At 38.7% G+C, this 26897-nt stretch overlaps 1 protein-coding gene across 5 annotated transcripts in view; it reads right to left on the minus strand.

The window, feature by feature from the left end:
• Positions 1 to 11440: 11440 nt before the first annotated feature.
• Positions 11441 to 26897, minus strand: part of TNNI3K (TNNI3 interacting kinase) — a 304916-nt gene continuing 289459 nt past the window's right edge. For 2 of the 5 annotated variants that reach the window (XM_009459335.5, XM_054659350.2), the window contains 2 exons: positions 15548 to 15627; positions 11442 to 11966 (listed from right to left, as the gene is read on the minus strand). In XM_009459335.5, coding sequence (XP_009457610.2) covers positions 15556 to 15627 — 72 coding nt within the window. In that variant the 3' untranslated portion in view covers positions 11442 to 11966; positions 15548 to 15555. Of the gene's footprint in view, positions 11967 to 12263; positions 12370 to 15547; positions 15628 to 26897 lie in introns of those variants that run through there. The other 3 variants (NM_001204797.2, XM_016922083.4, XM_016923540.4) reach the window with 3 other exon arrangements.

Below are 26897 nucleotides of genomic sequence, written 5' to 3' on the forward strand. Positions count from 1 at the left end.
TCTTCCTGGTTTAGTCTTGGGAGGGTGTGTGTGTCCAGGAATTTGTCCATTTCTATTTCTGTGGGATCAGTGGTGATATCCCATTTATCATTTTTTTTATTGCATCTATTTGATTCTTCTCTCTTTTATTCTTTATTAGTCTTCCTGGTGGTCTATCTATTTTGTTGATCTTTTCAAAAAACCAGCTGCTGAATTCATTGATTTTTTGAAGGTTTTTTTATGACTCTATCTCCTTCAGTTCTGCTCTGATCTTGGTTATTTCTTGTCTTCTGCTAGCTTTTGAATTTGTTTGCTCTTACTTCTATAGTTCTTTTAATTGTGATGTTAGGGTATGGATTTTAAATCTCTCCTGCTTTCTCTTGTGGGCATTTAGTGCTATAAATTTCCCTCTACACACTGCTTTAAATGTGTCCCAGAGATTCTGGTACATTTTGTCTTTGTTCTCATTGGTTTCAAAGAACATCTTTATTTCTGCCTTCATTTTGTTATGTACCCAGCGGTCATTCAGGAGCAGGTTGTTCAGTTTCCATGTAGCTGTGTGGTTTTGAGTGAGATTCTTAATCCTGAGGTCTAATTTCATTGCACTGTGGTCTGAGAGACAGTTTGTTGTGATTTCTGTTCTTTTACATTTGCTGAGGAGTGCTTTACTTCCAACTATGTGGTCAATTTTAGAATAAGTGTGATGTGGTGCTGAAAAGAATGTATATTCTGTTGATTTGGGGTGGAGAGTTCTGTAGATGGCTATTAGGTCCGCTTGGTGCAGAGCTCAGTTCAAGTCCTGTATATCCTTATTAATTTTCTGTCTCGTTGATCTGTCTAATACTGACAGTGGGGTGTTAAAGTCTCCCACTATTATTGTGTGGGAGTCTAAGTCTCTTTGTAGGTCTCTAAGAACTTGCTTATGAATCTGGGTGCTCCTGTAGTGGATGCATATGTGTTTAAAAGAGTTAGCTCTTCTTGTTGAATTGATCCCTTTACCATTATTAATGGCCTTTGTCTCTTTTGATCTTTGTTGGTTTAAAATCTGTTCTACCAGAGACCAGGATTGCAACCGCTGCTTTTTTTTTGTTTTCCATTTGCTTGACAGATCTTCCTCCATCCCTTTATTTTGAGCCTATGTGTGTCTTTGCACATGAAATGGGTCTCCTGAATACAGCACACCGATGGGTCTTGACTCTTTATCCAATTTGCCAGTCTGTGTCTTTTAATTGGGGCATTTAGCCCATTTACATTTAAGGGTAATATTGTTATGTGTGAATTTGATCCGTCATTATGATGCTAGCTGGTTATTTCATCCGTTAATTGATGCAGCTTCTTCATAACATCAATGATCTTTACAATTTGGCATGTATTTGCAGTGGCTGGTACTGGTTGTTCCTATCCATGTTTACTGCTTCCTTCAGGAGCTCTTGTAAGGCAGGCCAGTGGTGACAAAATCTCTCAGCATTTGCTTGTCTGTAAAGGATTTTATTTCTCCTTGACTTATGAAGCTTAGTTTGGCTGGATATGAAATTCTGGGTTGAAAATTTTTTTCTTTAAGAATGTTGAATATCGGCCCCCACTCTCTTCTTGCTTGTAGGGTTTCTGCAGAGACATCTGCTGTTAATATGATGGGCTTCCCTTTGTGTATAACCCGACCTTTCTCTCTGGCTGCCCTTAACATTTTTTCTTTCATTCCAACCTTGGTGAATCTGACAACTATGTGTCTTGGGGTTGCTCTTCTCAAGGAGATTCTTTGTGGTGTTCTCTGTATTTCCTGAACTTGAATGTTGTCCTGCCTTGCTAGATTGGGGAAGTTCTCCTGGATAATGTCCTGAAGAGTGTTTTCTAACTTGGTTCTGTTCTCCCCATTACTTCTCTGAAGCTTCTTTTAAAAGGGCATTAATCACATCATCTTCCAAGGTGCCCAGTTCTTAATACCATCAACTTAGGGGTTAAGTTGCAGCCTATGAATTTTGGAGGGACACATACATTTAAACCATAGCCTGCACCACTGTCAATTTCCTGGTTTTGGAACTGTGCTATACTAACACAAAATATTCCATCTGGGGAAAGTGAGTGATGAATATCAACACCTCTCTGTACAGTATCTTGCAAATTCCTGTGAATTATTATATAAAATAAAAAATGTTTTCTAAAAAACCAAAGTGGGGGTCTAGCACAGTGGCTGTAATCCTAGCTATTTGGGAGGCTGAGGTAGGAAGATCCCTTAAGTCCAGGAGTTCAAGATTGGCCTACGCCAGATAGTGAGATCCCAGTCTCAAAAATGAAAAATAAATAATAATGTAAAAATTTTTAAAAAATCAAAGTAGAGAGTAGGGTAAGGCCTAGAGGAAGGGAGACATGAAGGAGAATGTTGTACCTGTCTCTGACTAGACCTGAAAAGAATGGAGAAACAGGAGTCTTTGTGACACATACAGTTTGCTGTAGTTCTCCAAAGGCATTGTGGGCCAAAGCTCTAATTAGTGATAACAAACATTCATTTGCCTGTTGTGTACTCTGTTATGAAATCCCTGAGTGACCTGGCAGGGTGACATGCAGCTATATAAGGGTACAGGAAACCAGTCATCTTCTCCTTAGAGACATGACTAATAGCCCCTTTTAAATGAATAGTGTTATTTGGATAGTTATTAATGCCATGCTTTACAAACATACACCATTAATTAGCACCACAGGAAAAATGAACTCTATGGAATATATAAAAATAAGTGAAAACATGACTGTTAAGGCAGATTATTTAAAATTATGAGGGGATGAAAGAGGATCTTTTAACCAGAGTAAGAACATTTGTAAACACTTATAGACACTCCTATTTGTTGTGCAATGTGGTTCTGATTAATTACAAAGAAGGCTTGTGTTATGAATAATCATTTTTGATACAGCAGTAACATTTGATGGAAAAATTGCAAACGGGATATCTTTCTGTGATTCTTGAGCTGTATTATATAAATCAATTAACAGCTTAATGGACAGGGTGGGGAAAGGAACATACTAATTTAGCTTAGGCAAGCAACTTGAACAGTTCCCACTACTCACTATTTTACATTATGCAGAATTTCCATTCGTATTAATAACTTATTACTTCTATTAAACGTGCATTTTCCCTAAAGTTTAATGTTTCTTCAGTGGACACCAATTAACTGAGACAGTCTTTTCTTAACTAGCAATTATTTTAATTACTAAAATTTTTAAAAATGTGCTTGCTTTGCTAGATTTGACCAGTTGAACTTGGCCATAGAATGCATTGACTTAGTATAACAAGAGGTGAAAGGTTTTTTGTGAATAAGTGAATGCTAAAAAAACCTTTTAGACAGTTGGGTTCCACCGAGCATAACAATCCTGTGTTGCTATTACTTTGCATTTTAGTATTTATCGATACCTTTAACGTGGTACCTTTCCAATCCAGCAGTTTTTTGTTTGTTTTGTTTTTTGGTTTTTTTTTTTTTTTTTTTTTTGAGACAGAGTCTCACTCGGTCGCCTAGGCTGGAGTGCAGGGGCAGCAAGATCTCGGCTCACTGCAACCTTCGCTTCCCAGGTTCAAACGATTCCCCTGCCTAGGCCTCCCAAGTAGCTGGGATTACAGGCACAAGCCACTAGGCCTGGCTCATTTTTTTGTATTTTTAGTAGAGATGGGATTTCACCATGTTGGCCAGGCTGGTTTAGAACTCCTGACCTCAGGCAATCCTCCCACCTCAGCCTCCCAAAGTGCTGGGATTACAGGTGTGAGCCACCGTGCCCAGACTAATCCAGCAGTCTTTCATTCTGTTTTTTATTTAGTTTCCTTGTTCTCTTTGTGCAGAACTATGGCTTGAAGGATCGGCAAGCAATTACTGTAACTAAGGAGAAACTATAAGGTGGTAGGTAGGTGCAGTTTTTCCTATAGAAAAACTCGAGTGTTTGCTTCCTGATTCTTCCTGGACTAGTGGTAAAAAACAATGCATGAGGCCCAGGTTAATGAGTATTGAAGACTTACTTAAAAGTACAAGTAATGAAAGATCATTGTACTCATTAGTCCTCTAGGGTGGTGAGGGATGCTTAAAAGGAAGGAACAAGAAGCACCATGAAGACAGAGTTTGTTTGGGGGGTTAGTATCCTCCAGACCACACCAGGAATCCAATTATTTTCAGGCAAATAACAGAAGATCCTGAAAAGCAGGTAAAAAGTCCTTGCCACCTTGTGGAGACATGGATCAAGCAAATCAAGAATACTATTAATAATGTGAAGTTTAAATATTAATATTCTAATAAAGTAGGAAAGTGAGTAAGCAGATTAATAGAATAAGAGCTACAACAAAGAGGGAGAGAGAGGAAACAAATAACTTCATGGAAATAGATAGAGCAAAGGCAGCAAATTCCTAGTAACACCCCCTAATTTTGCTGATGATAGCCAGACTGCAATGGGGTTGATGAAGCACAGCAGTGCTGAGTACAACATGCCACATGTAAGAGACTGTGAAACAGTAAAAAAGAGACAACAGGAGATGTCACAGGGGCTGAAAGAAACAAGACTAAAAATACAATCTCATTTTAACATCCAACTAAACCCATTCATTCATTTATTGATTCATTCTTACTCTCATTTGAGCATTAATTCACTTATTCCTTCATTCCACAAACCACTCCTTACTAAGGAGGAGCTGATGGTGAAAATTTCTTTGTATACTGTCTATCCTAGTTTGGTGCCACCTGAAAGTAGAGCCTGAGGCCAAAGTTCAGAAACTGCTACTTTTTAAGGCATGCAATCCTATAAAAGTAGGATTGAAAGGAGGAAAGTCAGAGTGAGAAGGGAGAAGAGGGAGAGCACATCTTACAGTGTGTTATTGAGCTAGATCCTGTTTGGGACCCAGGGCAACTGATTGTCAGTCTCAAGGAATTGTCTTCTGAGGCTCTAAACATGACTGTGCCTCAGGACAATGGGGTGCTGTGGAGAAGGGAAAGAATTTATTTCCTGGCTTTGGTCTCCACAAGGCTGGGAAGACCTCGAATACTTCTCCTCAAGGCAACAGGAGAGCTCCAGGGAACAGAGCAAGAGGCAGTAGGGACCTGCCTTGCCCTTAGGTGAACATGGTGAGGTTGTGTCCACATGAAGTTAGTTATGGTAATGGTGGGTGGCTTAACGGCCAAGGGCATAGGTGATGCCAAGATCTGAGGTGGGATCTAAAAGATGTCTACTATATATTCCATAAAGATATTAGCAATTGTTTAACTATATTGCAAATCTAGTTATAATTGTATCCAGATAAGATTGTGCTTTTGTGTTACTTTCATATTCTTTTTGTTGTAGAGCCTCCATTGCAGCATCCTACTTTAGGGCTTATCTTACAAACACTCAAATTTTTTCAAGCCATAATGCTTTCTTAGCATCCAGGAAATAAATAATTAGCTCTCAGTGCTTGGTTGATTCCTCTCTCAGTCATGTTATATCAAGCATGGCCAATTGTTATGGAACATTTATCATGTGCCTGACCCTGTGATAAGTGATTTTCATGCATTATTTCACTTAATCCTCTCTCTGAGGTAAGAATGATTCTCTCCATTTTACAGATGAGGAATCTGAGGTGAGAGAAATGAAGTAACTTGCCCATGTTTGCACAGGTCACACAGTGATGGGGGGAGCCAGACATTCACTCAAGCCCAACCGTAAAGCTCATGCCCTTGACAACTATGCACATGCTTTGCAAGTATGGTTCCAGGACAAGCAGCATCAGCATCTTCTGGGAACTTGTTAGAAATACAATTTCTTGGGCCCCAGTCCAGAGCTTCTGATTCCACAATGCTGGCGGTGGGCCCAGCAACCTGTGTTTTAATGAGCCCTCTACAAATCCTGCTGCAGGCTAAAGTTTAAGAACTGCTCTATGCTATTCCACCTTTTATAGTTCCATAACTGTATAGGGCAAACATGTGTCATCTGGCGTTCATTCACTTTTATTCTGATCACCTCAAGGTACCCTCAATATTAACATTAATTCTTATTCCTCAGATGATTTTGAGTTTCAGGAAAGGAAAAAAAATAGTCTTAAAGACAAGCCTGATATTCTTCACTGTGGACTAATTTTTGAAGTGGTGTTAAGCAGACCATGGATTATTATAAGTAAAAAACTGAAGGGCAAACCTACATTCCAATTATTTTTATTGCATATCATGGTCCTGCTTCAATCTTACCCTTCCCTGATTAGTTGAGATAAAAGAAGAGATGGAGGTCAGTGAAATTAGTGCGCTTAAAAACCTTCTTTAAAGATGGTAAAGATAACTTTTTTCTGCGTATGAGACCATTGGTTAAAAGACAGATACTTGAGATAATATTCTTTTTATCTCACTAATTAAACATAAAGCTAGGCTGGGAGTGCTTTGGAGACATGTCCTCATCAGCAGGGCCTGGCCCCCGTGGCAGTGTTTTAATTCAAGAAGCCTAATTTAATTAGCACCCTGGCACTGGGTCGGCTGCTGTGCCACCTTGGATCTCTGGCCTGAGGAGAAATGTGCAACCCCTGCTCTTTTTATTTCTAGTTAGCCTCACAAAAGTAGGATGTCCAAGGAGAGAGAGGAACTTTGCTTCTCCATCATGTTTTGCATATGGTGCTAATTGAGCTGACAGTCTTGGACCACAGTCTGTTATTGCTGCAGCTGAGTCTGGAGCTGATACCCAGTGAAGGGATTGCACATGTCAAATGGCTCATCTTTGCCCCTGTGGCTCTTGAAATATGGAAGCAAATTGATCAGGGGGAGCTCTTCAGTCTGCATGCTTGAGTAACTGCAAGCAAAACAAAACTAGGAAAAAATAAGGTATTCAAATCCTACTGGTAATGGCTACACCCTCTCTCCTCAATTTCCCTACCCAGTGTGCTAATGAGGAAAGGAAAATGTGAAACTCCTTGGCTTCCCTAATTGCTGTGCTTTGCCCTTATAACTTTTTTGTTCTTGCTTATCATGGTGAGAGTCCTGTTTCTGTCAATCATTTTTGGTTCTTTCTGCCTAGAAAATAACAATGCATTTTTTTTTGAGCCTTGAGATTATTCCAGCCCCTTCTATTCCATAATTACAACAGGGAAAATAATGATTATTATTTTTTTGGTTTTACTTTGCAATAATAAGCTGTAGCAATCAGGAAAAGGTTTTTCTGGCTCCTGAAACTTCTCCTGTGATAGTTTCCAAATTTTCCTCAGGACTGTAGAACTGCAGAGTTGTTCATTTTTATCACAATTCTGGATTGTGAGTATGTGCTATTTTTCTATCTTTTCCTCCCTCACAGTGGAGGCTGTATTGTGTAATGAACAAATCATGGACATGAGTGCAAGAAAAAAGTTGTTTGAAACCTGCCTCTATTCTATACGAGATTGGATTCATTACTTTGCTTCTCTGATTCCCCACTTGAATAATAATAATAATAATAATAATAATAATCCCCTCTTCCCAGGGCTATGCAGAAAATAAGGCCAAATACTATATTTTAAGTCATTTTAAACCATTTTTGCCACATAATAGTGCTCAACAAGTGTATACTGTTTCTATTTTCACTTAGCATCCCCCTTGCTTGGGGAATCCTTTCTGGTTCTTGTATTTGGCTGAAAGGATTTGATTTGTCTTCTAATTTAATTTTAGGATAAACAAGGCATTGCTGTCTAAGGTCTGCTGGATCTTGGCTCAAACTGCCTCAGAGGTGTAGGCTCTCCAACTTGCTGTTTGCAAAGATGAGGTTTTTAGGGACATTGATAGTTATTTTTACAATGGAGAAAAAATCTTCACTATTTTCATGCTCTCCTTTTATAATATAGTTCTTTGGATGCATGGTCATATAACAATAACACAAACAACAACATATGCTGGTCAGGTCTGGTGGCTCAGGCCTGTAGTCCCAGCACTTTGGGAGGGCAAGGCAGGCAGATCTCTTGAGCCCAGGAATTCAAGACCGGCCTGGGCAACATGGCAAAATCCTGTCTCTACAAAAAATACAAAAATTAGCTGGGTGTGGTGGTGCATGCCTGTAGTCCCAGCTACTTGGGGGGCTGAGGCTGGAGGATTGATTGAGTCCAGGAGGTGGAGGTTGCAGTGAGCCGAGATTGCGCCACTACACTCCAGCCCAGGTGACAGAGCGAGACTCCATCTCAAAAAAAAAAAGAAAGAAAATTGCTATGGCGTTTTGGGAACCGTAGTACATACTTTACATCATTTGAAACCCTTACAGCAAATCTACACGATAAATTTTTGTTTGTTTGTTTTTGAGACAGGGTCTCACTCTGTCATCTAGGTTGGAGAGCAGTCATACAATCACAGCCTTGACCTCCCAGGCTCAGGTGCTTCTCCTACCTCAGCCTCCTGAGTAGCTGGTACCACAGGTGTGCACGACCACATCCAGCTAATTTTTTTAAATGTAATTTTAGTAGATACAGGGTTTTACCATGTTGCTCTGGCTGGTCTCAAACTCTTGGGCTCAAGTAATCTGCCTGCCTCGGCCTCCTAAAGTACTGAGATTGCCACCACACCAGGCCAAAAAGATACATTTTATTACTATCACCTTACAGATAATAAACTGGAGCTCAGAGTGGTTGAGTGACTTGCCCAAGGTCACACAACTACTATGACAGGTCTGAGTGACTCCAAAGCCACTGCTTATTGTTAAAGAAAGGGAGAACAAATAAATAAAATAGGGAAGGAAGGAGGAAAGGTAAAGGAAAAATAAAAAAAGAGAGAGAGACAAAGAGAGAAAGAAACAGAGAGAGAAATCAGACACTTCATTTTAGATGGACTGTCTAGCATTAGCCATTTCTCCCACCACAAGCACCCATTTTTTCTCTTCCCTAGGGAAATGTCAGCTTTGGAAATAATTTAACCCAAATAATCACTCTGTTGGAATAACTCTTTCCTGGTGCTGCTATAATTTGGCTTACAATTACAGTTAATTGAACATCTTCGGAGTGAGCTCAGTGCTGCATGCACGTAGAAAGAAATTTAATGTGCTAAGCATGCAAAAACATGATCTTAGAAGTTCATTTTTTCTGAAAGAAAAAGAAAGCAATTAGTGCGACATTTTTCAGCAAGGAAGAAAAAAACCTCATAAAACCCATGGTCTTGATACAAGCTCTGAGATGATCCCTGGGCCCCATTAAGGGTGCAGTAATGAAAAGGGTTTGTGAGCTACAGGTTGTAATCTGCGAAAAGGTTCTCCTTCTCAGGAATCAAGACACATTAGTCTCATTATTTGCAGATATTTGACAAGACAAGAGCCAGAGGGAAGCAGCAACATCAGGAAATGCAGTGTGAAGAGAAGAGGTGGCTAATTAGAGGAAGCAAAGAAAGAGATCTTGACGAATCTGTTCTAGAAAATCTCTTTCTAAAAGAGGGGCATTTCAGAAGCAAACAATCCTCCCTCTGGATATGACCTGGGAGGGCACCTGGCTGGGGTTACCTAAGCAGGTATGCCTCAATGCAGCCAGCCAGAGTTACCCCAGAACTGTCCACTGCCCTGACTATACACACATTTGGCATTATGTATACTGTGATTCTTTTGGTTAAAACTATCTTTTGAAAAAAACTCTCTAAGGTATTTCTTTCAACTCAACTCATAAAAGGATTAAGCCCCAAAGTATCCCAGTCTAAGTGCTGGTTCATTTCCTAGAGTAGATAGAGCAAAGGAATAGGGGGAAAGCTATGGAGACAGGTGTTCTTTAATCAGCTTCTTTTTCTCCTTCTCTGTCTTTGCCAGAAGGGTTTATGCCTGAGCAGTCACTTCAGGTTCTTCAGTCCTGCTTATTATAAAGCCCTTTGGGAATCTGATTGGTGGGATAGAGTACCTGTGACTCCAGAATAATTGGGTAGGGAAATGGAAAAAGCTGGAGGCTAAAAGAGGATAAATCTAGTTGGAAGTACCAAGTTGCTTTTAATTTCTGTCTCTGAACCTACACTGGGCTATCCACAAGCTAATCAGAGCATGCTAGGATTTGTGACTTTGCAACCATAAGTCATAAAAAGAGGCTCAAAGGGATTTTAAAGGTGGTGTTCCTGTTCTGATAGAAATTGCCCTCTAGAAACATAATTTCTAACTGGCAAGGGGGAAGTGGAGGAGAGAGGAGCTTGCCACGGATATCTAAGGAGCAATCAGCACTTCTACTATCCAATTATCCAATTCCATTTATATATGAATCCACATTACTTCAGGAGGAGGAGAAAGCACGTATGCCTAAATGCAGCCAGCCAGAGTCAGGCTCTAAATTCCTTGTTTGCTCTTTAGGCCTGTGGTTATCCTCTTTGAATTTAGAGAAGTGGGTCTCAACTTGGGGCAATTTTGTCCCCCATGGCATATGTAGAAATGTCTGAAGACACTTTTGATTGTCATAACTTGGGAGTGTGTGCATTAGGGTTCTCTGTTAGGAAGAGAACCAATCAGATATAGATATAGATATAGATATATGAAATTACGGAGGCTGGGAAGTCCCATGATCGGCTCTCTACAAACGGGAGACCCAGCATAGCCAGTGGTAGAGTTCAAACGCCTGAGAGCTAGAGAACCAATAGTATACATTCCAACCTGAGTCTGAAATCCTGAGAACCAGGAGCACCAAGGGCAGGAGAAGATGGATGCTCCAGCTCAAGCAGTCAGGCAGAGAGCAAATCCTCCCTTCCTGCACCTTTTTGCTCTATTCAGGCCTTCAATAGATAAGACGATGCTACTCACACTGGGAAGGGCCATCTGCCTTTCTCAGTCTACTGGTTCAAATGGTAATCTCTTAAGAAAACACCCAGACACACCCAGAAAGAATGTTTAACCACATATCTGGGCATCCCATGGTCCAGGCAAGTTGACACATAAAATTAACTATCATAGGGGATGTTACTGGCATCTGGCGGGTAGAGACCAGAAAGCTGCTAAACATCCTACAATGCATAGGACAGCCCCCCACCCTCTCAACAAACGTCAACAGTGCCAAGGTTGAGGAACCTTGATTTAGAGGATATCCAAGATTCCTTTGCTAACCTTATTTATCTTGCCAAAATCAAAACACACAATTATCCTTCAATTTTTATAGTTTCCTCCCTGTTTTTTCCCCATCTGTCTTTCAATGGAAAAACTATTTTGTCTCATAGAACCATTCCTGTCTTCCAACTAGGAACCAGTATGGAGGGCAGATTTCTCATTTCTCGAAGGCAGTAGGCACCTTAGGTATTCTCCCACCACACTGTGCAAAACTCTAGTATAAAAAAATGGCAGGTTTGCATGCATAGGCTGGTTTCACAACTGACCCAATAGCATCTACGACTTCTTGTTCTGAGAGCAACAGGTTACCTAAGTAGATCATGGAGCCCTCGGCATGACATGGAAAGGGGACTAAATTAGTGCTATATTTTTGCAAGCTTCTTGACCTAAAAGTTGCTACTGTTTTTACCAATATGGCTGGAAAAAAAATATACTCTGTGGAAGTCTTGTTGAAATAAAATACACTCATAAATCAATTTTCTATTTCACCAAAGAATCTTTAATCACAGAGGTGAACACTAGAAGTAACATAATGAGAAAAGAAAATGAACAATGTTCTAAGAAATAAACCCATAGCTGTCAAACACAAGTCTACATAATTCAGCCCAGGAAAACATAATTATTATCTGTCCACCACAGACTTAGGCTCCATTTCCAAGTAACGATCTAAATTTTTTTTAATTTACAAAATTAAAAACAATTCTTCATATACATTCTGTCTTGGTTCTTTTGCATATTATTCCTTAGGCACAAATCCAAAGCCTGCTAATAGTGGGGAATTAAATAGGACCAGTAAAAACAAGCCCAATTTAAGGAGACCTTTGAGAATAAAATGTTATAGTTGGAAGCCAGCTTGCCGTGGTTGGAATCGTTGCTGTCAGTTCGGGGAAAAAACTCTCCTTAGGTATACGCCGAATGCTGTCAGCTGCTGTCCTCAAAGCTGCTACTATTTCGGCAAGAATGAAAATGCATTGGGCTCATGGGATCGGATACATAGCCTGCATCAGAGAAGAAGTTCAGTTGTTACTTACTAGTCTTTCAGTACATCCCCCAATTTTTTATAACCAGCCTGAACCAGGCAGGTCTTCCAGACCATGTGAACAGAGAATCTGGACAACGGTTGCTGGTGAGTAGTTGCAAAGCACAAGCAACATTTACAATGAAAACAGAGAGCTGAGACCAGGCAAATATGAATGATGAATGTCTAATTTGGAACCAAGCTGGCCAGGTGGCATTTTGGGTTTGGAGTAAAGAGGGGTACAGCTCAGGCAGATGGCATGTCAGGATGGCTAAAAGCCCAGGCTTTCACGTCAGGCAAATCTGGGTTTAAGCACGGATTCCACTACTTGCTGACTCTGTGACTTTTGTCAACTTAACCTTTCTATGCCTCGGTGTGTTCATCTGTAAATGGGAGAAACAATAGCACTTATTCATAAAGTTGGCAATGCACCTAAGACAATTAGCACTGTCTGATACCAGTGAATGCTAAACAAAAGATGGCTATAAAAAGGAAGGTAAAGAAAAAGGAAAGAGTCCAGGCGCAGTGGCTCATGCCTGTAATCCCAGCACTTTGGGATGGCCCGGAGAGCGAATCATGAGGTCGGGAGATCAAGACCATCCTGGTCAATATGGTGAAACCCCATCTCTACTAAAATACAAAAAATAGCCGGGTGTGGTGGCATGTGCCTGTAGTCTCAGCTACTCAGGAGGCTGAGGCAGGAGAATCACTTGAACTCGAGAAGCAGAGGTTGCAGTGAGCCAAGATCACACCACTGCACTCCAGCCTAGCAACAGAGCAAGACTCCATCTCAAAAAAAAAAAAAAAAAAAAAAAAAAAGAGAAAAAGAAAAGGAAAAGGAAAGAGCCTTTCTTTCTCAAACCAGATGGCTTTGTTTGTTTCTTCTCCCTGGTAGCCCAAATTTTAAAGGTACATAAAATTCTTAGGTCTAAATACCAGTGGCATTTGATGCCCTTTGAAGCAATAGCCTTGGATGTGTCCAGAGAATTAAACTAGTGGCTCAGGATCAGGCCACTGTCCAAGAGAACCACAGAGCTATGTACAGGGAAGCAGTTTTCTTTTCACTCTGAAGCAAGAAAGCCATTCATTGCTTCATGAAAGTGAGCACATTTGTCAATAGCTATTGCTGCTTTTGCTCCCCTTTGATAGCTGAGTTTTCATAACCAACCCAGTCATCTACATTTTCATTAAGACATCTAACAGTATGCAGTTGGATCGAAATATTTATTTTCATAAGAAAGGTCTCTTGTCAAAATATCTTAGGTAGCACATAAACTCTCTTAAGAGAAAATGCCACTGATAGTGATACTCCTGTCAACTGGTCTCTCTCACTCACCTCTTTTGGGATTGGCTCTGGTCAGATGTGAGGAAGGTTATGATGGGGGAGGATGAGATGAGGGGCAGTAGGATACATATCAGTAGATCTAAATTCTGTGTAGACTAAAACAAAATCTACCTTCTACAGCAAAATAGTTTCTGTATCCAGGCTAAAAATGAGACTTCATTTCAGGCATAGGTAGATGCTTCCATAAACTTGTAATACTTTTATGACCATAATCAGCTTTCTAACATACCACATGCAATTTTACTGGCCTGTGATGTTCCAGTGCCTCTTGCCCCACAGGACTCCAGTGGAAATTTGATTGTGGACATATGTCCCCAAAGGGTGGGTGGGCTCTACCCTCAGGAATGATCAGCAAAATCAGTAAGGCATTGAGGCTAGCATTTATTATTGATGTCATTATTGCCAGAAGGTAAGAACAGATGTGTCAGATTGTGGGCCCACTCAGTTTAAGAAGAACTCAACTGAAATTTGACCATAGGCTTTAGGAAAAGACTGAACCAAGTCTTAATGTTTTGTTACTTTAAGGTAAAAGGTCTCAAGTAGAGAGAAAACAGCTATGTGTTTCATTTTATCTCCATTTTCGAGCTCTGCTCTTTGACGGCAAAGCAGGGGGAGAAGAAGCCCATAAAATTGCTGTTATATTGCAATCAGTTTATGAAATAGAATAAAGGGCAATTAAAGCGTTCTTTCTTGTATGATGTGATGCTCCTAATGGGAGATACCGAATGTATCTTCTTTGTTTATAGGTACTCTCACTCCATCCAAACACCCTCCATGTTTTCTTTCATCCCTGAGACAGGTATGCATAGGAAAACCCAAATTTTGCATTATTACATCACATTTCTCTTACTTCTCCATCTTGGGGGAATTCTTCTTTAAGAAACAAATTAAGTTAAAGAAATGCTTCATCTTGAAACCTTACCACAAAAGGGAAGACTTCTGGTCAAAGCAAATGTTTCAAAGGATGCCCTATGTTTTGTGGTTATGAAGTTACATCTGTAAAGATTTGAAGAAAAGATATTATATCTATTAAAAAATGTGAGGATGTGACACTTGGAGTGCATTTTGCCCCTCAAGAGGATCTGTTACTGGACTGGCCAATTATGTTGTAAAACTGATGATAAAAAGCACTCATCTGCATTCTAGACACGTATTGGGAATCAGAAGCACAAAATTTCCCTTTTTTAAATGTGCCCAAATAGTTTGTCTGCATCTATTCAGAACATATATTTTCCTTTGTTTCTTAAAAGGTTTCTAATGCCTTAGCTAATGAGTCTCTGCAGATGAGGTGAATTGGTGAGGATCCCAAAGCCGAAGGTCTCCCAGGTCTATTGCCCCCTACCCAGGCTCACATCATCTAATTTATTCTTTCCCAAACCCAGCTCTTAAAATAAATCTGATCTCTTTAACCGACAGATACTTTTTCAGTCCTTCAAATAGTCAAAGGAAGTTGCAATGGATAAATGGGCCCATTGTGCTAAAATTCCAATTAAACATAGTGCCTCTCAGGCTTAAAGGTTGGTAAAAGGACATCCCAGCCCTAACACATTGATATCGCAGCTGATGATAAAGGCAATTGTCCATCCTCTGGCTTCCAGAGGCCTGAAAAAAACTTTGTTAATTATTTCAAAGAGCTTTATTAATTCTTTCTGAAGAAGTCCTGTGTAAAATGGTTCCCATCAAACTGTCCCCTCACCGCCTCTCCAGCTGTTTGAAGGAATGGCTGGATTTGCATTTTACCCTTGAGTGCTTGGCTAAAGGGGAATAGCTCTCCCAACATATTAGGTAATTGTGAAAATTCATCTCTTGTTTTTCCTCTCCCTACCCACACACACTTAATGTGGGGCTTAGAAGCAATGGACTTAATAAAATGTTGACAAAGTATTTGGAATATCATGAGAGGAAGGAGTTTTTTTTTTTTTTTTAAAAAGAGTTGTACTTTTTTCTATGTACACAAACACATACAGGCACTCACACATAATCACACATATACTTACACACTCATGCACACTCACACATGCTCACACAGACATTATTAACCTTAAAGGTAAATGAGTTATAAAAGACATATAAAATCAAATTTTATACTTTTATATTTTTAAAGCATCTGTCATTTTGGATATTACAATATGCAATGTTTTCTCCCTTTTTGTCAAATAGACATCACCTTCCTAGGGGTAGTTTTCTTAACAAACCTAAAGAATCTGCCTACTTACCATATTTGTCAATGGGTGTGTATTGAAGACTTCTTTTCATCTCCTCCAAAGACAGACCTTGAGAGGAATATTGTCCAGCACTGGAAAATTAATAAAACACAGTTTCACAGTGTGGTGATCTGATAATAACATTTTTATAAACACAGAATTTTTCCACTCAACATAGATCCCAGAGAAATGGCAAAGTGATACAAAGCAGCTTTTATCTTAACAGTAACTAGTTGGGGAAGAGTTCAGAATTATTTGGTTTAAGTCATATCCAAGTGTGAGTCCTGGCTCTTAAGCATAGGTTACAATTTCTAGCAGTATAACCTTGGGTATGCCATCCTTTCTGAGCCTCAGTTTATTTACCTGTAAAATAGGAAAAGAACATAAATAATTTCCAGTTTGTGCTTGTAATCCTTACTAAAAAGAACTAAAACAAGAACATTATTATCTTAGTAATAATATAAATAAAACACATCCCAAGAAGTATTATTATAATATTATTTTTATGATAATGATAAGATATAGTGATAATATTCATTGCATGATTCTTTTCTGTTTTTATATATATCACTTTACATATAATATAATATCATTTCCTTATTTTATAGATAACAAAACTGACACTGGAACAATTAAGTAACTTGTCATGCAGGTTTGCTAACAGCTCATCCAGGATTCAAATCCTCATCTTTTAGATTCCAAAGCTGATGTGTTTATCTACTATCAAATATGAATTTCCTAATGATTCCTACTCTGTATTGATCCTTCTTTCTCAAACTCCTCCTTCTCTTTTGCCGATTTGGTAAATGGGGTCACTTCCTTCCCAGTTCATCTGACTCAAAACCTGAATTTATCAAAATCCTCATCCTAACATCTAACTACATCAGTCAGTTAATTGTATATCTATAATCTCTCTAGCATCCATTCATCATTTGTCATTCTCAAAGCAACTACCCTAGTTCCCCCCAGAACTTCACCATGACTGTAGAAGAACTCTTAATTCTCCCAGCCCCCAAGCCAGTTCTTTCCATTTCGGTTACCAGTATTACATCGTTCAGTTACCTTGAGCCAAAATTCTTGGAGTCCTCCTTGGTAATAGCTTCTTTCCCTCACATTTCTCACTCAATTCAAGTCCTTTTAGCTCTGCCTCCAAAATATAATCCTAATCTATCCATCTCTCTCCAGCCTCAAGGCCTAGACTAATCTTTTCCTCTTTGGGCTTTTGCAGTTTGCCACCTAATTGATCTTCCTGCTTTCACTTCTGTCTCTATATAGTCCATTCTTTGTATACTTATCTAGGGTGATCTTTTCAAAATATAAACAGATTACATCATTCACCTACTTAAAACTTTTCAATTGCTTCCCAGTTCATTTGGAATAAAATACAAATGCTCTACCTATAAGGTTCTGGTCCTTCCTACTTCTCAAACTTCAACCCATACCCTTCTCCCCATCTTTTGCTAAATGCTTCTTCTTTTTGGCATTCTTTCTGTCTCTTGAACCCTCCAAGCTCTTTCCCAATTCAGAGCTTCTGCATTTGTTAACGCTGCTTGCAATGCTCTTCTTAATAAATGCAAATCCCCTTTTGCTGAACACTTGCCCTGCCTTCATCTATGACTGCCTCCTCTGCAATTTAGGCCTCAGTTCAGGCCTGAATGGCAGAGGAGCCAATAATAGATCCTGACCACCATTCTGAGTGACTATTCCTCTGCCCATGGCCACTCTCTATCACATCACATCGCCTTATTTCCTTCTTTCAGAACTATAGAAAATTATCTTGTTTATTTATCTGTTTACTTATACACCCTCCATATTCTTTCCACACAATGAGGGTGGAGAATTGTTTCTCTTGTTCCCTGCTATATCTTCAACACTCAGAACAGTGCCTGGTACATAAGAGAAGCTTAACAAAGAGTTTTTGGAGCATTTAATAGAATTAATAGATCCTTAAATGACATTCTACCCCCCAGTCATTCAATACTCCCCCCAAAGGGTCTTATTATAATAAAAGCCTTACCGCAGCATTCCCCTGCAATTCCCCAAGCCGATATACCAAGTCCTCTATAGCCCTACTTGGGTCTCTGTGTCTTGTATTCTACAATTCCTCAACTTTTTTTTTACCCAAGTTCAAGCCAGACTAAAAAACTGAATTTTGCAAACATTCCTCAATTTTCTTTTCTCTATGACTATGGCTGAGCGCTCTCAACTGCTTGAATATGGCTATTTATCCCTGGCAGGAAGCAGTATAGTGCTATGGTTAAGAATGAGCATTTTAGTGCCAGACTCCTTGAATTTGAATCCTGACACCATCACTTACTATCTTGGCAAGTTATTTAACTATTCCATACCTCAGTGATACAACTATAAAATGGGAATTATAACAAGACTTAGCTTATAAAGTTAATCATGAGAATTAAAAGAGTTAATAAATTTAAAGCACTTTGAACATTGCTGAAATTTAGTAAGCACTCAATAAAGGTCCAACTCAAAGTTGGCATTTCCTTGAAGCCCTCTTGAAAACTCCCAGTCAGAACTAACCTCTTCCTCTTCCATACCCCTCTAGAACTTGATAATTCTACCACAGTACCCATCAGAGTCTGCCTTAGTGTAGAATTATCTGTATTTGTATGCTAGTGAACCTCATTACACAGATAGCTCCTGGAGGTCAGAGATTATGTCTGACATCTTTAGATTCCCCACAGGGGTTAGCCAGTACTCTGCAAATACTTAAAATAAAAGTATGTATGTTAAGTTAAATAAAATTAAATTCTTACAAAATGTTCATTTGGAGACATCAGATTTTCCTGAAAGCTAACATCAGTTCACACTGATTAATTCTTTCTACCTGCCTTAAAAATGACTGCATCTTTGGCCTCACTTCCTCAAGCTATAGAGTAAAGATGTTGTTTTTTAGAAGAAAGCAATACTTAAAAAGAAGACAAAGTATTGGCTTAAATGGGACATAATGTGTTCTCAATCAACAATAAATATGGCAATAGAATATCACTCAAGACATTTTTCAAAATACAATTTCCCTTATTAATATACCTAACTTCTTTAGAACTCTATCTCCTTTTAAGAAATGTACTATACAAAGTAGTCTTGGCAACACAAGATAATAGGAAATAAATATTTTATCACCAAAATGGCTATCTGGTTTCTTCTGAATAAAAGCTCATATCCAAGCTGCTCTGTTTGTTCAGTTGCTAAATGCAATCCATGTCAAACGACTTAACCTTTTTGCCCAAGAGATACCACATAGGCTGGCTCCAGATGCTGTTCTAGGATGACAAACAGATGGAAGCTACCCATGCCAGGTCAAACAAAACAGAAGAAACCAGACCCTGATCAATGGAACTAGCTGTTTCCACCCATGTGCATCCAGACTTCAGCAAGCATTTCACAGATGCCCGGATTTAGAAGATACATCAGGACCTCTATTTGCTGAAATTGTGGTCAGTGAAAATACAGTGATGCAGCTGCCTCAGGAATTCAACAAAAGTAAATGCAAGCTAATGACAGGTAAGGAAAGCACTCAATTTTGCAAGTATTTCAACATTGCTGGTCAACTAGGTAGTCTTCTTTATGCTAAAAAGATGATGATATATATCATAGATAGCCATATATATGAATTATTAGTTCCTATATGGGTAATTTTGTGGATGTAAAATGAAATTTTATTTTATGAAAAGAGAATAACATAGTCTTTAGGTTAGTTTTTGCATACTACCATGTTATATTAGTATATATTATTTTAGTGCTAATTCAAATTAGCTCCATGATGTATACATAAATATAAAAATGATCATCAGTCACCGTTTTTATAAAGGTACATTAGGATATGAATAATTTATTAAAATTAAGAACAGAAACAAATTTTTCAAAAATATTTTTACTAATTAATTCATGCTTTAGGGGTATAGATGTCCTAGTGAACATCTGCCAATTAGACCAGTTCACACTCAAATCCACAATATGTAAACTGTATTTTGGAGTGTGCATGCCATTTAGGCCATGGCTTGTCAGAACAAAGTAGCCTGTTTGCAAATGGTCACATTGTCTGTGAATGAATTAATGCACCCTGGGTAAAGACAGGAACCAGGGCATTTAAAACTAATGACAGAAGAGCTAAGAAGAATGGGAAAAGTGCTAGAAGATAATATATGCAAATATAGACTCAACTCCCCAAAGCAGGAGTAAGACAGCCTATAAACTAGGCTAGTGAGTTAATGTACATTATAGGCAAAGCTTCAGAAAGGAATGATTTAAACAGAAGTTTTCTGCACTCTTAGAAAAACACTGATTACTAGGAGCTACCATGGATACATTAAGAAAAGAAAATCATTCTAGATTTACTTTATTATTTTTTGATGAAGATAAATAATAAGGGGAAATCAATAGGCTAGAACATACAGCTGGATTCTAGCAGAGTGTTGGACAGAATTACTCCTGACTGCTTTGTAAGTAAGAAGGGGAGATCTGTTCCAGATGACGAGTGGTTAGATTCAATTGTGACTGACTGAATATCCACAACTGACACAGTCTTCAAATGGTGAAGGTATTTCATATAGATGACATTCCCACAGAGTTAAGTTGAACCTTAGACATCAACAATAATTAAAACAAAATGCTGCATTTCCTAAGATTAGAACTGTCCAAAAACAGATTGAATTGTTCTAGTAGGGGATACTGTTCCATCCCTGGAAGTCTGTAAGCTAAGGACTGAAGCACCTCTTGGCTCCAGGTGCTGTAGAGGGATCCAGGAACCTACCTGGAGGTCACAAGATGTGACAAGTGACATCCCAGATTCCTCCATTTCTTACATTCTGTGATTCCTTTTTTGTTTGTTTGATTTGAGACACAGTCCCTCTCAGTCACCCAGGCTGGATTGCAGTGGTGCAATCTCGGCTCACTGCAATCTTCACCTCCCACACTCAAACAATTCTTGTGTGTCAGCATAAGAGTAGCTGGGATTACAGGCATGTGCCACCATGCCTGGCTAATTTTTTGCATTTTTAGTAGAGATGGGGCTTCATCATGTTGGTCAGGCTGGTGTCGAACTCCTGTTGATCCACCCACCTCGACCTCCCAAAGTGCTTGGATTACAGATGTGAGCCACAGAATTCTGTGATTCTTTATAAGGCATTCATGAATCATGCAGACTTTGAGAAGCTAGCTTTGGCATGTTGGAAAGGCAGAGTGAAATTACACAGTCCCCATTTAGGCAGGAGATTTTTAGCTTCCTTATCTGACGTGTCCAACATTTGGCCAGGGCTGAATGCCTGATTTTTACATACATGCCACAGCATATCTGGCTATACGTTACCACTGCTACTCAGCATGCTGTTAGTAGCTTTTGTCTAAATACATTTCATTTGAAATGGTAACTGAAACGTGCCATATGCCTGAAGGAACCATTGCATTTAGTGCTCCATTTCAAAGGAGGAATTACATTTCCATTTAAGATGAAGCAGAGGAAACTGTAGAGAAACCACTTTCACATAAACCCATCGTTAAGGATTTGAATGACAGGTTGTATAAGGCTGGCACTAGGAAATCCAGAGCTGCTTAACAAGAATTCTTATATAAAAGAATTTGTAGAATATTCATGTTGCAATGCTTACAGGATAGAGGAGATACTCCTAAAACTCTATGTAATTTAATCCAAAGAGATATATTGTTAAGCAAGTCCCAAGAAGAAATACGAAAAATAATGTCTGAAGAGACTGGGGAATTCTGGTGCCATCTCTCTAGTGTGGTGGGACCAGGCAGTGTCACAATGAATCCAAATGGCTCCATTTAGAGCCTCAAAAACAGACAGTGCTGTGGCTTCCAAACTACAGCCTGCCAAATGTTTTTGGTATTGGAGCAATGAATCATGGTTTTGGCTGTGGGATTTCATGAATTCTCAGAATATTTGCTAGTGCCACAATTGCTTCTGACTGAATTGCATTCCAAAGAAGACTTCAGATGGGTATACAGTCCAAAAGGAATCATTTTTTTTAAATCACATTCTTCTGAGCGTGGCTTTTGCAAACTTGGGAACTTTGATTTGGTGAATTATAACAGACGTATACTATTTTACATGGCTTGAAAGTTAAGAGTGAAATTAAAACAATTACAGAGAATTGTTTTAAATAAAGAGACCCAGAACATTATGTTCTACTATGATATAATAATAATAATTGCTTATACTTGCAGAAGGCTTTATAGCTTGCATATATTTTTCTATTGATTAGCTTGTAACATTTTTATAAAACCCCTGTGGGGTGTCTGGGAAGGAATTAATTTCACCTGCGTTTTGGGGATGCAAAGTCAGGCTCAGAAAGTTCGAATGACTTGCAGAAACTCACAGAGCTAGCCAGAGGCAGAAACTGAACTTGAACAAAAGTTTTTCAGACTTTCATTCCATACTCTTTCTACTAAAACACACTCCATTTAATAATAGCACATGTCTTCTCATTGTTCAATTCCCACCTATGAGTGAGAACATGCGGTGTTTGGTTTTTTGTCCTTGCGATAGTTTACTGAGAATGATGATTTCCAATTTCATCCATGTCCCTACAAAGGACACGAACTCATCATTTTTTATGGCTGCATAGTATTCCATGGTGTATATGTGCCACATTTTCTTAATCCAGTCTATCATTGTTGGACATTTGGGTTGGTTCCAAGTCTTTGCTATTGTGAATAGTGCCACAATAAACATACGTGTGCATGTGTCTTTATAGCAGCATGATTTATAGTCCTTGGGTATATACCCAGTAATGGGATGGCTGGGTCAAATGGTATTTCTAGTTCTAGATCCCTGAGGAATCACCACACTGACTTCCACAATGGTTGAACTAGTTTACAGTCCCACCAACAGTGTAAAAGTGTTCCTATTTCTCCACACCCTCTCCAGCACCTGATGTTTCCTGACATTTTAATGATCGCCATTCTAACTGGTGTGAGATGGTATCTCATTGTGGTTTTGATTTGCATTTCTCTGATGGCCAGTGATGGTGAGCATTTTTTCATGTGTTTTTTGGCTGCATAAATGTCTTCTTTTGAGAAGTGTCTGTTCATGTCCTTTGCCCACTTTTTGATGGGGTTGTTTGTTTTTTTTCTTGTAAATTTGAGTTCTTTGTAGATTCTGGATATTAGCCCTTTGTCAGATGAGTAGGTTGCGAAAATTTTCTCCCATTTTGTAGGTTGCCTGTTCACTCTGACGGTTCTTTCTTTTGCTGTGCAGAAGCTCTTTAGTTTAATTCGATCCCATTTGTCAATTTTGGCTTTTGTTGCCATTGCTTTTGGTGTTTCAGACATGAAGTCCTTGCCCATGCCTATGTCCTGAATGGTAATGCCTAGGTTTTCTTCTAGGGCTTTTATGGTTTTAGGTCTAGCATTTAAGTCTTTAATCCATCTTGAATTAATTTTTGTATAAGGTGTGAGGAAGGGATCCAGTTTCAGCTTTCTACATATGGCTAGCCAGTTTTCCCAGCACCATTTGTTAAATAGGGAATCCTTTCCCCATTGCTTGTTTTTCTCAGGTTTGTCAAAGATCAGATAGTTGTAGATACGCAGCGTTATTTCTGAGGGCTCTGTTCTGTTCCATTGATCTATATCTTTGTTTTGGTACCAGTACCATGCTGTTTTGGACACATGGACACAGGAAGGGGAACATCACACTCTGGGGACTGCTGTGGGGTTGGGGGACGGGGGAGGGATAGCATTAGGAGATATACCTAATGCTAAATGACAAGTTAATGGGTGCAGCACACCAGCATGGCACATGTATGCATATGTAACTAACCTGCACATTGTGCACATGTACCCTAAAACTTAAAGTATAATAATAATAAAATAAAAAGAAAAAAAAGAAAAAAATAATAATAGCACATGTCAAACTATTGTTCAGTTACCATTTCAGGAGCTCATTGAATTACAGAGCTGATAATAAGTTAAAGGGTTTTGGATTATTTGCACATAAAAATGAACACTAAATTCTTCTTAGAGAAACATCCCTTATAATCAGAGCAAAATCAGAATCATCTTTCTCATGTTTGCTTCATCTTTAAAAAAAGATACTTTCCTTTATCCAACAATTGCTTGCTGTTACCTTGCTATGATGCTAAAACATGAGATACACATGCACTAAACTTTCTAAATGAGAAATTTATTATTCCTCTCGACCCTCTGATCTTGTGTAAAATTTTCTAAGCTGCATGCATGGATTCATCTTCCTAAACACAGCCTGGGCTATGTTGAGCAGAAAACCATTAGGTTATTAGTGTGATTAAAGACTTCAGGCAACATTTTCTTCCATTCAAATTGGTCCAATTAGTTTTTATGCAGCTAACAATGCCCTCAGGCTACCTGTACTCTGGATGATTTAGCCATTTGGATTTTTAATAAGGCAACACCATTTAAGGCCTCACAAGTTTGCAAACATGTTTTGTAGTTTATTGCCGTCTGTCATAACAATGTTACCTATGTGATAATATTAGCACAAGGATCAATGCCATATGCACACTTATCCCCTTCTTCAAGAGGAATATCTCTAAGTTAGAAGTTATCTCTTATACTCAAGAGGAAACACATACAATAATACTTAAACAGAATTTCAGTTATTTGCCCCAATCTAAGGAACTAATACAAAGAAAAGGTGGAGAAACAGCTTGCTGAAATGCCTAATAAAGGTGTTTACACTAGGATAATAAATGCCTTGCTATAGAAAAGGCTACTAGAGTCATCTGGCTCATCCTTTTGGCATTTAGCTGAAAACAGATCTATTTAAAACAGATCTGTCAGACGGAGTAAATGCCTTTCTATGCTTTGCAGTGTCTTTCCATGCAGCCCACCTTTCCTCTTAGCCCACCTTTCCTCTGGCCTAAAGAGTAAGATGATATTTCTATTAGAGACAGGAATTTACTTGGCCTAACTTTGAAATGGTCCAGTCAGACTCTTATGAATGGCCATTTGCTAATTTATCAGTTAAGTTCAATATGTTTATTTATTCATGGTTTCATCCTGGCTGTTTTCAAAGCATTATTTTGTTTTTGTCAATATTTCCTACTTGACAATGTCCTAAATTGAAACAAATTTATTGCTCCCATTACAGAGAATGGGCAAGTGCCAAAGCATTTAATGGGGCCAGAAGTTAGTGCAAAATATCTCTTTCAGGAATATCAAACCCATCAGTTTTCTTTCAATGGCAAATGTCCCCAGGGTATAAAAGAACTGAAAGACTTGGCAACCAGGTCATGGTTCTGCTTGAGCCATTAGGCAAATATCCAAGGTCTCAGCTCCCCCCATTTTTAAAGGAAAAAGCAATTAGGCAAAGAATTATGAATAAGGAAAAATGCAGTGAGAACTTAAAGTGTGTATTAATTCCTTGATGGCTCATAAATTATTAATAGGCTCAACAGTAACCTAACAACACTACCACCTCTCAATTTACCTACTAATTTAAGCAGGTATAAATGAGTCAGCTGAGCAAACCATTAAGAGGCAGACTTTGCATGCCTTGACTGCTAAAACTGAGGAACATACTCTATAGCAAAATCTTTCATATCCCTCACCTTCTATACTATCATCCAGGAAAAAAAAAAAAAAACTTTTTGAGTTCTTGGTAGCATGACAGTCATAAGGCCCACTCCTCACTTCCTCATTTTCCCACCTACCATCTTACCAAGAAGGAAACTGAGGCCTTGAGAATTGAAATAACCTATCCCAGTTCATATAGCAAGGTTGTAGTGAAATCAAGACTATAACCTAGAATTCTGATCTTCTAGTTCTATTTGATGATTTTTATTTTTATTTTTAAGGACAGTGGGAAAACAAAATTGTTTCATACCTGCTAAGCGCCAGGGACTCTACTCGATACTTTACAAAACTTACAGAATTTGCCCCACCTAACAACCCATTTTATATATGAGGAAACCAAGGCTCAGAGAGACTATGTCTTATCCAAGATAACCCAGTTGTAATTCAAACCTAAGCCAGGCAGTTATTAAGTCTTTCTCAACTTAAACCTGTTGGCTCTAGAAGTGATTCTCAAAGTTATGGTTATATCCCTATCTCTCTTCCTTTTTCCATGGCTTTTTATCAAGCACAATGCCAGGAGCTGTGCTATATATTAGGAATACAGACATGAGTGTGATGGATATAGACCCTACCCTCTGGGGTAAATAGAAACGTAGACACCTAACGGCTGGCACAGTGGCTCATGCTTGTAATCCCAGCACTTTGGGAGGCCAAGGCAGTAGGATCTCTTGAGGCCAGGAGGTAGAGGTTGCAGTGAGCTGTGATCCTACCACTGTTCTCCAGCCTGGGTGACAGATTAAGACCCTGCCTCAAAACAAGGAAAAAAACCCATAGGCATGTACAGGTAAACTTCAACACAGGAGAAAGGACATGGTCTAAGGACACTCTCCCTATGCAGAGAAAATGAAGAACACGCCCTGGTTCACAAGGGGTGGGGTCATCCAGGGAGAGAGCAAAGCAGGGGCATGTGCAAAGACTTTGGAATCAAATGGCTGAAGTGAATATATGAACTTTCTTAAAAAAACTTTTCATTTAAAAACTATCTTAAACATAAAGAAAAGTTGCCACAATTATACAGTGTTTACTCTTCTGAAGCATTTGAGGTAAGTTGACAATCTAATGCCCATCATCTCCCAAATACTTTAGTGTATTTCCAAAATAAAGACATCCTCCTACATAACCACAATACAATCATTTGATTCTTCCATCTACTCTCAGACGCCGTTCAAGTTTTGCCAATTATCTCAATAACGCTTTTTATAGCAAAAGAATCTAATTCAGAATCACATGCAGCACTGAATTGTCATGTTTCTTTATTTTCTTTCCGTCTGAAATGGTCTCTCAGTCTCTACTTGAATTTCATAACCATGACATTTTTGAGGACGACAAGCCAGTAATTTTGCAAAATGTCCTTCAATTTGGTTTTATCAGAGGTTTCCTAATGATTAGATTCAAATTATGCATCTTTGGAGGGCAGTATCACAGAAGGGATGTTGTTTCTTTCATTGTGTCCCATCACATTTTGATTTGTCCCATTATTGTGTTGTTAATTTTGATTACTTGACTGAGTGATGTCTGATAGGCTTCCACACTATAAAATTACTCTTTTTCTTTTTGTAATTAATAAGTATTTTGTGAGGAGGTGCTTTGAGACTATATAAATATTCTGCATCTCAGCCAAATTTTATTTACTTCTATCATTTATTTATATCTATATGAACTTACAGTTACAATTTTATTGATGTCACTGTCATCATTTATTTTATACTCAAATTAACTCATAGTTGACCACCTGGGGTGCCTTCGATGTATTCCTTTGCTATGTCACCATCTT

The sequence above is a fragment of the Pan troglodytes genome, chromosome 1 (assembly GCF_028858775.2).
Source record: "Pan troglodytes isolate AG18354 chromosome 1, NHGRI_mPanTro3-v2.0_pri, whole genome shotgun sequence".
NCBI lineage: Eukaryota > Metazoa > Chordata > Mammalia > Primates > Hominidae > Pan > Pan troglodytes.